This window comes from Geospiza fortis, unplaced genomic scaffold (assembly GCF_000277835.1).
Source record: "Geospiza fortis unplaced genomic scaffold, GeoFor_1.0 scaffold54, whole genome shotgun sequence".
NCBI classification, from domain to species: Eukaryota; Metazoa; Chordata; class Aves; order Passeriformes; family Thraupidae; genus Geospiza; species Geospiza fortis.
Window position 1 is genome coordinate 15,216,711 of NW_005054301.1, and position 15,485 is coordinate 15,232,195.

The following is a 15,485-nucleotide window of genomic DNA, read 5'->3' on the forward strand; positions in this document are numbered from 1 at the left end:
TGGGGCCGCTCCGTGTCTTCCTTGCCTGACGTGTCGCGGCTCTCGCTGCCTGCCCGTGGTCCTTCCGTCAAGCCCTGCAACCGGCCACCTTTGCGATTGATTCTCGAGATAAAAGCGCTCGCTCTATAATCAGTGCTGTATCCATAAATTGCATTTAAAGTATTTGTCAGGCTTTTAAATAATGCCTCAATTCATTCCTTAGTCTACTAATTACATACCTGCTCAATTAATTAATCTCATCGGTACACCTGACAATGTTTACATAGTTATTATATGCTGTGCTTTTGTCACAGCGCACCTATTTCCATTATAATAGTTTTGCTTTCATTTTTATAGGTGTAGAGGTTTTTTAATTACAGCTAGTTAATGCTCAGAGTTGGTACTCACGACTGTGTCCCATTTGTCTTTTGTGTCCCCATCAAATTGATATTTCCTTTCCAGCTGTGTCCACGATACTGTTTTCCTGTATCTGGAGATAATGGTCACTGTTCTGTTCCACAGGTTCACTTTTACTGTTGTTTCTTTTTGCATGCTTTTGTCTTGAATGTCTACTATATATCCCCTGCTTTCTTTTGTGCCAGAGACTTGAACTTACATTTTTTGCAGCAACTTGTGACTTCTCTTCTTATGAAGTTTGATGAGAACACTCTCAGTAATTTGCTGGGTTTCCAGAAGTGTTCACTCTGTATTGAAGGTCATACCTGATATCCTCTTCACTTGAGATGTTCTCCTCCTTGCTAGAAAAGCAAAGGGGGTAGTTACCATCTGTTTCTGTATTTGTTATTCCATGTGGTCTTACGTCCCTCTCTGTTTTTCATGTTACTAAGGGCTGGGTTGTTTTGTTGTTGTTTTTTGTTGTTTGTTTTTAAACTTAATTGAAAAGAAAATGTTGGGAATACTTATATGGGCATATTTTACTTTATTCTGATTTTGAGTAGGTGATTTGAACAGGGTAGGGATGGAGAAGGCAATGCTTGTTAAAATTCTGGTTTATAGCAAAACACTCTACAGAAAAAAAATACTGTCCATTGTTTTGGCCATGTAAGGTGTATATCAGTGTGACATTATGGTCTGTTGCCATGTTGGAAAAGAAAATAATGCCTGGGTTAGTAATCTAACACTAAAGAAAAATGCTGTCATTACAATGAATGCTTCAGTTTGTGATATAAATAACCTCTGTTGTTTATTTTTTTTCTACTGCTTTCTTACTGTAAGCAGAACAGAAGTTTTATTATAGAACCTCATTTTTGCTCAGTCTGAATCATCTTTCTAATAACTAACTACACTTATCTTAAGAAATTGTAAAAATATACTGGATAAACCATGATAGTCAGTGGACCTGTTCACTCCTACTGAGCAGTGTCAACACATTAATGTAGTTTTTTCATGGTTTGGATGGTGTAAGCTGTATTCTACTATAATATAGATTGAGAGTTGTGTGTTTTCATTAAAGCAAAACCAAGTAAACCTTTTCAATCAGTTTTGGTTTGTGTTTTAGGTACGACAGCCTCCTGAAATTAACTTAGTTCTGCGTCCTCAGGGATTGACCGGTGCTAATGAAGTATATGCCAAAGTTGATCTGTGGGTCAAGTGTCCACACACTTACCCTGATACGTAAGTGAACATTAAACTATAACCTTTTTTCTCTGCTTTCTGTAGTAAAGTGTAAGTTGAAAAGGCATGTAGTTTTATTCATCGCTCAGTCTTGCTTTCTGCATGTCAGTATTTATTAAGCCTGGGGTATTTTATAATATCCAACTCTAAACTTTGGCACCTGAATTGGATTTAGTCTTTTGTGCAATGAAGAATAATAGGGATGAGTTTGTCAGTGCAGAACTGCAGCCCCAGTTTGTAGCTTGGAGATACATAACCACAGGTGTACCTGCCACCATCTTAGTGCCCTTGTTAAACTTCTTGAACTCCTGGCTCTTTCACCTGAGACAGACTGAATCTCCTTTCTATTTAAAGCCATCTGTTGTTCTGTTTTCTGTTGGATTAGCTTTTGGAAGAGTGCTCCATAGAGCCTGTAGAAGGAGTTGTAGGTGATGAGCCTGCCCCACCATTTTGTGTTGGCAAGTGATTCCTGGGCTGTGTTGCTCTGTGCCCTATTTTGTTCAGTTCTTATACCACTGGTAGTCCAAAACATAACTCCCTTCAGTCCATCCATTTCTGCTGTGGCATGAGTGCTGTAGAAGGGAAATGCTCTTCCTTACTAAGTGATAGCTCAGTTATACCCTGTAACAAGGTTTGTAACAGCTACTGTCATTATTTTGTTTTCATTTAAAATAACACATCTACAGACATTTTGCTTTATTTTAAATATTTTTAAATATAGCTGATATTCATTTATTGCATTTGTTTCTTAGGGTTTGTGTTACCTGTATAGTGGTGATACATAAATTTTAAACATCTAAATGTTATGTTAGTAATGTTTTAAATGGCTTGTTCAGAAAGTTAGTGGTTAAGAACTGAATTACTAGACTGTGCAGGATTTCTTTGGTAGTTCTGCTGTTAAGTGTTCCCAAGAGGTAATCTGCAACCGGAAAATTTGATTATAGGAAATACAATACAGTATTTCTGACTTTATCTTGTATATGTAATATTTATATTCTGCTTATTTAAGCATTGACTATAATTGCCAAGTGACTATGAACTCCATTTCTTTTCCCTCACACAATTTTTACCAACAATCTGTTGCTTTTTACACTCAGTTTTTCTAATGAGGACTTTTTTATGTTTTGTTACTGTCCCACAGAGTTCCTGAAATACAACTGAAAAATTCAAAAGGCTTGTCAAATGAGAAAATAAATGAACTAAAATCCAGACTAGCTGAATTAGCAAAACAGCGCTGTGGAGAGGTAAGAGCTTTTCACTTCCTTGAGAAATATACTCTGAACCTAAATAGTTCTAAAGGTGTATGGTATAATATAGTGGAATACATCCACATTGGAAGTATAAGTTGCATTGCTTTTAAGGAAGGAGGGACTGTCTTTCTTAGGAATGTTTCTAATTAATGAAAGTTCAGACTATGGATGCTCTCAAAATCCATGTATAAATACTGCAAGCTTTATTCCTGTTTAAAGGTTCATGTTATTAAGTTTAAAGGTTCTGGGTTATTTGGCAGTATGAAAAGCAATATTGACTGTAAACCCGAGAGCTTTCTGCACTTTTCAGATTGATTTGAATATCATAAGAGGCCCTATCTGTTTAAGCAAACAGTGGTTACCTGGGGAGTTTTTCCACCTGATCTTGTTCACCTAACGCTGAACTGGAGGGCAAAAGGCCTTCGTTCCAGCACCAACTCAACACTTTGTAGTACAGTCACTCCATGCCACTGTCCCTTTTTTTTCTGTGTTAGGAGTAGTGATACTTGAACTTCCCTGGAACTGGGTAAAAAAGGAAAGATGAAGAGACATGGGAAGCTTAGACCTTTTATCTCTTTTAAGGGATTTTATACATCCTTGGGTATGTTTAGTATTAACAATGCCTTTCTGTTGTTGAGGGATGAAATGATTCAAAGAATTACAAGCAAACAAAGAATTCATGGTAAAAGCAGGGGGTTTGGTATGTTTCTTATCACTATTTGGAAATGTTGCAGGTGAACACATTTCAATAGCTCCATTTGTCTTTTTAAAAGTGAGTATTACACAGCTGTGGACGTTATAATAGGCTGAAGTGGGGTAATATTTTGCTTTCAGTTTCCCAAGCCTGTCAGCTTTACAGGTTTAGCAGGAGCTATCTGTCATTCACTCCTGCCACATCAAGCCTTTTTTCCATTTGAATACCATACTTGTATTTTGATTGCCAATGTTTCTGCAGATACTGTCACAATAATTGTTTTAGCTAGATACGTTCTGTTCGGTTACCAAGAATTTCCTCCGATTTTTCTGTATCTTTGGAAATTAGCAGTTTAATAAAGCTTTCTGGAATTTAGGGCGTGGGAGGTGGTTGTTTGCTGTCAGGTTTTTTCTAATGACAGTGCTATGGACAATTCATAGGAAGTACAAGGGTTAAATTCTCTAAGTAACCACAAAACCATACAATATATACTTTGCTCACAAGTGGCCACAAGAATTATTAGCCTGTAGGGCTTCCAAGTCCCAGTTTGATTTCTGATCTTATTGAAAGGACCTAAATATATGTCATGCATTTTCGTAATGTTAATTTTCCAAAGAAAGAGTCATGCTTGCTCCAGCAAAGTGTAGATGTGGTTGTGAGTTACATGTATGGTACACATTTTGTATGAATGGCATATGCAGTTTATTTAGTGAATTACTGAATTTACTGAATTACTTTATCTGCAGCAAAAAGGGAGATAACTTTTCTCTCTACTTTGACAAGTATTCCTTATTAAATTGTATTGTGAGATACAGAAAGTTTGACAATACCTCAACCACCTATTGAAACTGAACAGCAAACAGTCAGTGGTTTTTTTTAATTATTGTTTTCTCTTGTTTTTGATGGGTTTTTTTAATACATATGTGCATGCAATGATTGCCTTGCCTTCTGAATAGTAACTTGGGAAAGATAATCTAGTTGCACGTGTCAGATTTATGCATATTGTGCTGGTCTTTCTATTTTGAATTGCCTCCTGCCTTCATTCTTACTTTCAAGTAGGGGACTCAGTGTTTGAGAATCTTCTAAATGTCACCCTGTTACAGGCAGATGGTACAATTTAATTTGGCTGATCTCCCACCTGTACATGCAGATCCTGCTCAGTGGTGCTGCTGACTGCACCTTTGTCCTGTACTCTTCCTTAATTTTAGAGCTAAAGTGGTCTCTTAGCACTGTGGAGTGCTTGAACTAATAAGGGGATGCTAGTAGACTGCTGAAAGCTTAAGCCCTGACAGGTCAATAGATCATCAATAGTTCAAGTAAACAGTGACTGAAAATTAATTCCAACCTGGCAAGCCATGTAGCAGAGGTTTCAGTGCAGTTCTTATTTTAGTGGTTGTAGCTATATGAATATGGAGCACTTTGTGACTTTACAGTTCTAAAGGGGAGACTGCTTTACAGAGGAAGGGTTGGATTTGTGGCTAGCAGTGAAATAATAACTATTTCATTGCAGTAGGTACAGTAACAGATAAGTGCAAAGGATAAACCCTTATCTGGGGGAGTAAAAAGATTATGCCTAAAAGAAGATGAGAAAATTATTTTTAAAGCTCACTTTTCTGTTAGAAAAATAAGATGGCTTACGTTGTCTGTTTTTCAATAATTTTTGCCATCTTTGCTACTGTGGTCAGGGATTTTTTCCTGTTACAATTTATTAATAAATAGTTCTGACAAAAACTAGTGAAATATGATAAATTCTCCCTGATAAGTAACAAAATTGACAGTCATGCTTCTGCTGTGTTGCTTTTTGGGCTGGGTAGCATTTGGCTATCATTTGACTCTGCATTTCATTTGTACCTTTTTTCTTTCAGGTGATGATATTTGAACTTGCTGACCATGTACAGTCATTTCTCAGTGAGTATAATAAACCACCTTCCAAGTCTTTTCATGAGGAAATGCTAAAAAATCATCAGAAAGAACAGGAAAGATTGGCTCAGGAGGAATTGCGTAAGGCACAAGAAGTTAAGAGAAGAGAGGAGCAGGAGGTAAGAGAAACCAAAGTGTGACTAACCATATATTCTTAAAATAACATAATCAAGATTTTAAAATCAATCTGCGTAATGGTGAGTTTTAGTGAATTATTAACTTGTCAGACCTGCCAGTATGAGTTGGTCAATGTGTATTATATGAACTATCTGCTGCTGTAATTGTAATATTTTAATATTGTGGTTTTAACCCAAGGAAATATTTGTGCCTGAAAGAAACCTAAATGTTGATTCTTGATCCTATAAAAATCCCTTATCAAGAGGACCTTATACAAAAGTTTAAGCAGAGGTACATATTAAGTGCATTCCATTGTAAACTAGGAAGTGTTAGCCAGGCAGACAGGTAATCATACCTTCTTTCACTCTAGGGTGACTGGAACATTCACTGTGACAGGCATCTCTAGAGGGCCACAGATTTAACCTGAAGAGATGTCAGACCACCAATATGTCTTCCTTCAGTAGAAATGAGGGGATTCATCCAAGTCTCACAGGGGCTAGTAGTGTGAAGTCTCCACTCTGTGGGGAAAATGGATAGAATAGCTCCAGTTTTTAAAAGATCACTTGGATTTATCTCCCTGTCTTTTTTGTGTGTGCATGAAACTTTATTGTTGGGTCTGGCAGTAGAAGTAATTTACAATTCCATTCTCCTGTATCATACAATTGATATTATTAACTTCCTCAGAAGAGCTAAGTTTACTTATATTTTTTTATTCTTGTGACATCTTCTAAGTCCTCTTTCAACACTTCCAAAAAATCAGCATTGTAACTTCTTTACTTTTAAATCAGGGTAAGATTTTAGCAGTTACATTGCATGTACTGTTGCATTTCTAACAACTGAAATTTTATTTCAGCAACGTGAAATCCTTAACGAGATTCAGAGAAGGGAGGAAGAGAAAAGGGAAGAAAGAAAAAAGAAAGAGATTGCCAAACAGGTATTCTTTCTAAGCAGGTGTGCAAACAATCATTGCAGTAAGTTCTTCCCAGTACTGTAACAGTACTTGTAAAAAGTACTTGGACATCTTTGCTTATTCAGGGCTTCTAGTAGATCTAAATTAAAATGGGTTCTTGATTATTTCTGGGGTTTATTTCTGGAATATACTAGCATCTTGAGTGTATCATGGTGGATGTTTTCAAACAGACATAGAAAAAGGCTAGTATATAATGTTTCCAGTTTCTTTGCATTCTTGCCATGGACAGTGCTGAAATGTCCTTTCTGAAATCTCAGCACTTTTTCTTTGGCCTCATGTGTACATTTATTATGAAAACATATTTCTTCTGTGATCTGCATGACTTCATAGAGTAATAACTAAATACTTGCATATTTTGATGAGAGGAGCGGCTTCTGCACTTACTTGGTTTTTTCCTGATTTATAGGAACGTTTGGAAATAGCTGCTCTGACAAATCAAGAAGATTCTCACAGGAGAGACACTGCAGGACATAGAGTTGCTTCACGTTTAAATGGGAGCTGTTTGGAACATGGGGTGAATAATAAACACCGACCTAATTCAGCTGGACGTTCCAAGTACGTCAGTTTGCATGTGGATTTTTTAGATTTATTTACTTATTTGTTTGTTTGTTGGGGTTTTTTTGTTGCAAACATTAGATTACAAAGTGAAATTTGAAGGCAAGAGAATAGTGTGCCATGATGTTGACCTGTTCATTTTGGTCTCTTCCCTGCCACTTCCCCCCCACCTTCATTTGTCATGGTTTAACTAAGCTATGTGCTGTGGGTAACTTGGTAAATTTCCAAGTTTTAATGTTTTCAACTCCTGACTTTAAATACAGTATCTTTCTGAGTTGGAGAAAAATATTTTCTTCACATTGCAGACGAGAACGTCAGCTTTCTGTTAGTAATAATGAAGAGTCCCCTGGAAATCATGAAGTTCTGAACTTCAGCACAAGTGGTGCTGGACAGCTTACTGTCCATAAGGGAAAATGTCTAGGTAAGCAAAATTACAATTGCAACTTGAAATGCTGGGATTTGGTATTCTTTCAGTAACATGTGAAACCACTGATAAGCACAGGGCTGGAAATGGATACTTTCCTTCCATTGCTGCTGATAGCAGTGGCATAAAACCAGCAGGTTTAGCAAAAACATTAATACAGGACATGGATGGAAGATTTCCATGGAGTGCCCACATGGATAGACCATCAGATGTTTTCATTGTTTGTTTTCAACATAGCAGTTCCTCAGTGGATGGATGAACAGCCTGAAAGTCTTTTGGAAAAGGAAAATTTTCCTATTTTGCTGTTTGAGGATGAACAATTGTGTTACTATGTGTAGAACTTGGCATTTGCTAAGCAGGAAAGTTGTTAATTTATTAAAACGTGAAATTCTTGAAAATGTGCAGCAGTTTTTTGTCAACATGTGATTGCTTTCATTTGAGTACTGTTACATAGCATTCAGTCTCATCAAGCCTGATGTTTTCCATACTTACTATATAGATACACGTCTTGTCTAGTTTTAAGTAGGTTTATGTTTCTGACTTTAGAAAACAGTCTTACTGGTATTTATTTAGCATTTGCAGGACCTTTTGTCAAATCCTTAGAAACAGAAACCATGTTCCTCTTCTCTCCCTTTGTGTATAGGCAGAGATGAACAGCTTGGTAAATCTGTCTACAATGCCTTGGAAATTCACAGTGGAGACTTTGTTCTAATATATGAGTGGGTTCTGCACTGGCAAAAAAAGATGGGAAAGTTTCTTACAACTCATGAAATAGAAAAGATTGAGAAGTCTAAGAAACAGGTAATACCTATATTTTGCATTTGGCTTAATAAAGATTAGGTGAGATTCGATGTTTTTCTTTAGGCTACTAGTTTATATTAAGCTTGAGAGGGTGGTAATGAACTTGAAAATGCTAGTATCTAAGCATGAAAGAAAATGAGTGTGTTGGGGTATTCAGGAGTTCCTTTACAATAAAAAGCATGTTTGCAATTATGCATAAACAAAATACTGAAATTCTGAAGAAAGAACAAATCAAGCTTACCTGTTAGAATCAAAGCTGTACTTTCTCCAATGCACAATACTTCCTTTTTAGAGAAGTATGAGGATGTCATATATTTTAGAAGTATTTTGTTTTTGTTATATATTTTATTAGTAATGTGTCCTAAGATATGACAAAATCCATGTTATGTTGTGTTTCTCTACTAGCTTCAGGGAGCAGAAACAGAGTTCAGCTCACTGGTGAAGCTAAGTCACCCAAACATAGTACATTACAAATGTATGAACCTCCAAGAACGGGACAACTCAATTGTGGTGGATATTTTAGTGGAGTACATAAGTGGTTGCAGCCTTTCTACATACTTGGACAAAGAGACTCCAGTTCCTGTTGAGCAGTTGCGCCATTACGTGATCCAGATCTTGTCAGCTCTCGACTACTTGCACAATAATTCAGTAGTGCACAAGGTCCTTTGTGCTTCCAGTGTCCTGGTAGATGCTGAAGGAAACATCAAGGTCACAGACTACAGCATTTCCAAGCGCTTAGCTGACATCTGCAAAGCTGATGTTTTTGAGCAAACCAAGGTTCGATTTAGTGAGGATGGTCTTCCTTACAAACCTGGGAAAAAAGGAGATGTGTGGCGTCTGGGCTTACTTCTGCTGTCACTCAGCCAGGGCCAAGTAACCAAGGAATTCCCAGTTGCTGTGCCTACCAGTTTACCTGCTGACTTTCAAGACTTTCTAGAAAAGTATGTTTGTCACATTCCTGTATCTTTTTGTCTTTGATTTTTGGTTTATTTGTTTGGTTTTTGTTTGGTTTTGTTTTAAGTTTTTAACAGTTTTTTAAAGGATAGGTCTTCCTGTGTTGCTAGTTGTAGTTTTTATAGAAGAGGTTGATCTCATGGCTCAGGCTGCTAATCTGGGATTTGGGAAAGCAGGTTTGGTGCTCTCTTTTTTTTCTGCTCTGCCACCAACTGTGTATCACTGTGATAAGCCATTTAGTCTGTCTTTGCTTCTGATTCCCATCTAAATGATGGAGGTAGTAATTTCTTAGATATAATAAAAACTCTTCTAACATTTATGTCAGACATGAAATAGTTCTTTCTGTGGTTTGCTAACAGGTGTGTTTGCTTGGAAGATAAAGAAAGATGGACTCCTCAGCAGCTGCTACAACATAGTTTTATAAACATTCCACGAATAAAAATACCTGTAGCTGAAGAAAATCTAGATGGTAAGGAACTTGGTTCTTCCTGTGTTCTGCTAAGTAAGTGAACTACATGCCTGCAGTAAGAAAAATTGTGTTGTGCTACAGCTTCACAAGACTGCACAAGAGTGTTAAATTAACTAACTTAAAAGGTGGTAGTGTGATCTTTAACTTCTCTGTGCAACACTGGCTGGGGTGGACTGACTACTGTTTTTTCTTCTGTAGAAGCAGCTCATGCTTTAAAGAAACCTGTAAAGTCATCCACCTCCTGCATGGTGTAAATATAGATTTAACTTTGTCCTTGGAAGATGGTGTTCCAATGAGACCTTTCCTTCTTAAGTTCTTGTTAAAATCATTCCTTTGTCCAGCATAATTCATGTTTGTAATTAAAAACAGTATTAAGATTTATGCTTGAACTAGAGGTTTACACAGCAGAGCACTTCTGTATTTTAGGGTTTAGTTGCACTTGAAGTTATTTATGTTTTGTCTCCTCCTTGTTCCTTATTTGACAGTCCCTAGCACCTTACCCCCATATTGCCAGTGACGGTAACTTTGTCTTCATTGCAGATTCAGCAGGTATAGATTGCATGGAGACAGTTGTACCCAGCAGTCAGATATCCAGTGCTTCATTCTTCACAGAAACACAGAGACAATTTTCACGATACTACAATGAGTTTGAAGAGCTAAAATTACTTGGTAAAGGGGCCTTTGGAGCAGTCATCAAGGTATGGTATAAAAATGGTTTCCTCTGTGGAAACCTTTTTGAGGATATGTTTGTTTTCTCTGAAGCAGAAAAATATATTCAATGTTTGTATGATTTTATTTACTGTCTGCTGGTGCTGTGCCTGTGTTGAGGTTTTTATCTGGAATTGAATAGTATGAAAAGTTACTTGCAAGAGGTTGCTGGGAGATTGGGGAGAAGCCTGTCAGTATCAGGAAGCTTGGATTTGAATTGTAGTCATTTTCCAGGTGAAAGGGAGACTTCCTGTTTCGTGAAATTATTCTTCTGGCTCTGCTTGGTAAGGCATTTGTAAGCATTTGACTTTAGATTAATTTGAATTTTGCAGGTGAGAAATAAGCTTGATGGTTGCTATTATGCTGTGAAACGTATTCGCATAAACCCCACCAGCAAGCAGTTCCGGAGGATTAAGGGAGAAGTGACGTTGCTTTCCCGCTTGAACCATGAGAATATTGTGAGGTATTACAATGCTTGGATAGAAAAACATGAAAGTCCTGTTCCCACTGTGTCAACATCTGGAACAACTGACGAGAGGAGAGTGCCCCCCAAAGCTGGTCTCTTCATCCTTTCCACTGAGGAGACAAATGATGTGGAAACGAATGCTCCCCCTCCATGTTTGACAAGTTCAGTTGAGTGGAGCACTTCATGTGAAAGATCCTCCAGCAACAAATTCAGTGGAGCTGATCAGGAGTCCAGCGATGACGATGATGATGGTGATGGTGTGTTCTCCCATTCAATTTTGTAAGTTGGCTTCAGTATTGGCACTATAGGGAGTGTGAGCAGAGTTAGTTTTTCCAAGTTTGTGTCTTACCGTTCTCGTTTCTTTTGTCAGAAGTAGTTTACTGCATTTTTATTCTGTCCCCTTGTTCAAAACCAGTCTATGTGCCAGCAGTCACAGAGCCAAGAAGAGGAAATTTTCTAGCTAAGGATTGTCAATCTATATGGAAATTTTTTTGATGTGTGTTTCTTGAAGCTGCTTATTTGTGCCAGAATGCATGACTGCTTACCTTATGTTTCACTGTCTTTTCCAGCCTTGAGAATAATTTTTTTTAATAAAGAATAACAGAAATATTACAAATCTTGAAAAATATCAAACTTGCCCTTTTTTGTTTTGGTTTTTATTAGTGTATTCCATACCTTCCTCTGTGTATGGCTCAGTTGTCTCAGTGATTTTTTTGTATAAGTAATTAAATACATTTATCTCAGTTCTGCTTACTGGATATAGCAATTAAATTTTACTGATGGCAAATATATACCTTCCCTTTTAGAACTGGACTGTCAAAGGAAGTGTTTCTTTGCAAGCAGGATGCTTTTCTGGGTATTGTTTTTTTTGCTTTTTTTGTTCAAAGTGTATAGAAAGTGTTCAGCAGAAGCTTAGATCCCACCCCCCAAAATAATTTCCAAATTCTTTAGTAAATATTACTTGGTATGCAGAACTTTTGAGTTTTTTTTTCTTTCTGTGTTTTTAAACAGGCCAACCACAGATTCTGAAAGTGAAATAATTTTTGAAAATGAAGATGAAAATAGTAAAGGTCATTCTCCAGTAAGTGTAAAGATAAAGTTATTGAAAATGAAAATATAATAAAATAGTCTTTGACAAGTAAACAGGTCAGTTGAGAAGTTTTATTTCACTTCTGCTGTAATTACAGAAACATAACCTTACCTGTCTGTTAGAGTAAGTGATATGCCATTGTGAGCTGCATCCCATAGAAATCAGTCAGATGCAGCTAATCTGGATTCTGTTTCCTGAAGTGTTTATTGAGGTAAATATGGGGTTTTTTTAGTCATGACCCAGGTTATTGCAAATTTAACACTTCAGTGTGTTTATGATTTAACAGTTATGGATTACATGGTCTTGCACCTCTCAAAGTTGAAATTCTGTTCTGCCTTTATATGATTTTAACCAATATATGTGTTCATATGCAACTTCTTAGAGCAGACAAAATGCATACTGCTAACAGTCTGAAAGAGAGGGGAAGTGAGTACAATGACTAAGGTTTTAGTTGATTTTAAGATTCTGTCACAGCACTTGCTGTGGACAGTGCACTGTATCACTAGAAAGCTAATGCACACTCTTCTACAGCATCTACAGTATGTCACTGCCAACCCTGATGATCTGTAACATGCTTTTACTTAAAGCTTCATCTCCTTCCTCTTTCTGTTATAATGTACATTGGCAAGAAAAGGTTTTCAGTATATCATTTGATAATATAGCAGTGCATTCTTTTCTCAATATATATGTATATGTATACACACCATACCAAAATTGTTGGTTGAGGATGGGGATTGCATTTTTTATCAAGCAAGCTTTCTATCTTCTAGTTTCAAATCTCATCTTTCTCTTTTTTTTAATATGACACAACTTGAGATTTAGGATTCATCTAGTTCTTCCAGAATTCTTTTCCTTCAGTGTCTAATAATGGCAAAATTCTATTCATTTTCACTTTGAGAATTGGTCACACCTGTTTTTCTAGTTTATTTAGATGCAATAGTATTACAAAATTTCACTGTATTACTTTGCTCTTTTTCAAACTATCTATAGAAGCTGAGTTCTCATCAATGTATTCCACCCATTAAAAAATAGTAGTATGTAATAAAAAAGTCTGCACATCTTCCTGTAGCTAATTGTTCTGCTACTTTCATTGTGATAAAGAATGAAGAAGGCAATGAAAAGAACAGCCATGGAGGAGAGGACAGGACACCAGTCGTTCAGACAGTGCATTATCTGTACATTCAGGTACAAATGTGCTCCTGTGTTCACATGAAAGGATACAATTTATTTCAACCCGCAGATACTAGTTGCTGGTTTTTGTGAGAAGTAATGACCTTTAAAAATGCAAACAAGTTCAGTGCTGTTTTTGCATTAGACTGGTTTTCTGAAGGCTTAGCTGGTGGAAGGCGCTGTGCAGTGCATGTGATTTGTTGTGATTTCCAAGGCTCTATATTTGTGCCTGGAGAGAACAAAGTTTGGTAGTGCCATAGTGTGTAATAGGATAACTGGTGTTGCTCGTGTACAGCTAAAAGTTGGCAATTCCTGATCTAACCATAAAACAACCCAACGAGCCAACCTTTGAGTCTGTGGCTTTCAAAGCATTCTTTTGCCTTGTGCTTATTTGTTGAGAATATCCATCCCAATACCCAACACTCTAGCTGTTCCTCGGTTTGGTTGTTAATTGGTGTTAATTCCCAATGTGGAGTTGAAGTCTACCATGCTAAATTCCTGAGGGAAAGTTTCTTTCACACGTGTGAAAACTTCCTCATTCTCTTCAAAAGCACAGTATTGTGTATGCATTTTATTTTAATAGAAATCAGTAATCTGTGAAGCCATTGTATGGCTCTAACAGTAGGCACACAATTAAACTCCTGCAGAGTTGCAGCTTCAGGCTATTCTGCTGACACCTCCTTTGTGTTAGGAGTTAGTCAACTTCTCCCAGAAACTATTTATAGCTATATATCATAGCAAACTATTCTGTGGTGATATGCAATTTTTTATAATGCACTTAATGCTTGAGCTTGTCTGGAAGTTACAAGTAGATGGAATTAGTTTTTAATAAGCTTATTTGTGTGCATTGTGTATATTCATAATAAAAGCAGTTTAGACGCCAAGTGCAATAAAGCCAGATATTCTTTGTGGTTTGGCTTTATCACATATTATGGCTTGGCTGGTCTCACTTTGTTGTTAATGTTTATGTTAGAGAATATGCTACTCTGCAGGCTCATACCATTGTCCCAGAAAATGAGGTAGGACCCAGAAGTGAATGCATGTTTGTAGCTAAAAGACAGCTTTCGGGAGAATTCCAAATAGCTGATTTTTTTTTTGGTGATACTATTTGCTCCTGAGCCCAGGCAGTAATATGTGTACAGATACGCATTTCTGATAGTGTCTTTTCTTAACAAAACTGTTCTTTCTTCCCTTTGTCCCCTGTGAATGCACAACTGAAGATGGAATATTGTGAAAAGAGCACATTGAGGGACACTATTGACCAAGGGTTATATGAAGATACCAGTCGGCTTTGGAGGCTTTTCCGAGAAATTTTGGATGGGTTAGCTTACATCCATGAGAAGGTCAGTAAATAGGATAGTTATGACCTGTACATAATATCTGTGTTATGCCTCTTTCTCTCTGGGTTCTTCATCTTGGGGCATGCATTAGCAAGTTTCCTCTCTTTGCCTTTTCCATTATTAGTTGGTTCTTGGAGTTTATTATATTTTATCATGAACATGAATTTTATAATAAACCACTTCAGATTTTACCCGTTAGTCATAAAAATCTGACCATCTTTTAAAAACATTCTGTTAGATATCTGGTACCACTGAAAATTGTTTCTGGCTTCTGGGCTACAAATTATAGTCTGTCTTCAAGACTGATCTTTAGTGACTTAATGCAGTAGGTCTCCCACTGTATTAAAAGTATGTAATATGGTTTTCTAGTCCATTATAAGGACTTGTATTTTGAATAATGTTTATTCTTTAACATTTTGTGGGTCTTTTTTTATTGTCTTCCTGTAACAGGGAATGATCCACAGAGACTTGAAACCTGTGAACATTTTCTTAGATTCAGATGATCATGTGAAAATTGGTGATTTTGGTTTAGCTACAGATTATCCAGCAAATGCAGTAAGTATAGCTTAAAGTGAATGAAAAAGCTCTTGAATTTGGTTTTTGAATTTGAAAAAAAAACCCAAAAAACATAAATTAAATGACCACAATGTTTATATATTGAGAATGCTATAAATTTCTTTTAAATTTCTATGGTTCTAGAATTAAACCATGCACTGCCAACCCAAATGGCAAGAACGGCCAACAGAAGTATTTCACGTGTCATTTACAATATGACTGTTTTGCTGGTTTCAGGTGGTTTCTAAACAAGAGGAAAATCTCTCGGATGGTTCTGCTGTGTCTGACCCATCAGGTTAGTTTACATTGCAACTTGTTATAAATTATTTTAAGCAAGCATTTATATTCTGCGGTCTTGTATAGGCTGTTAAAATTTCCATTTGTTCTT

The 15,485-nt window shown here is 36.7% G+C and overlaps 1 protein-coding gene across 1 annotated transcript in view; it reads left to right on the plus strand.

Moving 5' to 3' along the window:
* The window catches only part of EIF2AK4 (eukaryotic translation initiation factor 2 alpha kinase 4), a 43,152-nt gene that overhangs the window by 4,742 nt on the left and 22,925 nt on the right, over nt 1-15,485 (plus strand). Inside the window, exons 3-18 of the mRNA XM_014310804.1 lie at nt 1,499-1,614; nt 2,756-2,858; nt 5,424-5,597; nt 6,449-6,529; nt 6,972-7,120; nt 7,426-7,541; nt 8,188-8,345; nt 8,751-9,286; nt 9,659-9,768; nt 10,309-10,466; nt 10,809-11,221; nt 11,954-12,023; nt 13,134-13,217; nt 14,423-14,545; nt 14,993-15,097; nt 15,335-15,392. Coding sequence (XP_014166279.1) covers nt 1,499-1,614; nt 2,756-2,858; nt 5,424-5,597; nt 6,449-6,529; nt 6,972-7,120; nt 7,426-7,541; nt 8,188-8,345; nt 8,751-9,286; nt 9,659-9,768; nt 10,309-10,466; nt 10,809-11,221; nt 11,954-12,023; nt 13,134-13,217; nt 14,423-14,545; nt 14,993-15,097; nt 15,335-15,392 — 2,554 coding nt within the window. The remainder of the gene's footprint in view (nt 1-1,498; nt 1,615-2,755; nt 2,859-5,423; nt 5,598-6,448; nt 6,530-6,971; nt 7,121-7,425; nt 7,542-8,187; nt 8,346-8,750; nt 9,287-9,658; nt 9,769-10,308; nt 10,467-10,808; nt 11,222-11,953; nt 12,024-13,133; nt 13,218-14,422; nt 14,546-14,992; nt 15,098-15,334; nt 15,393-15,485) is intronic.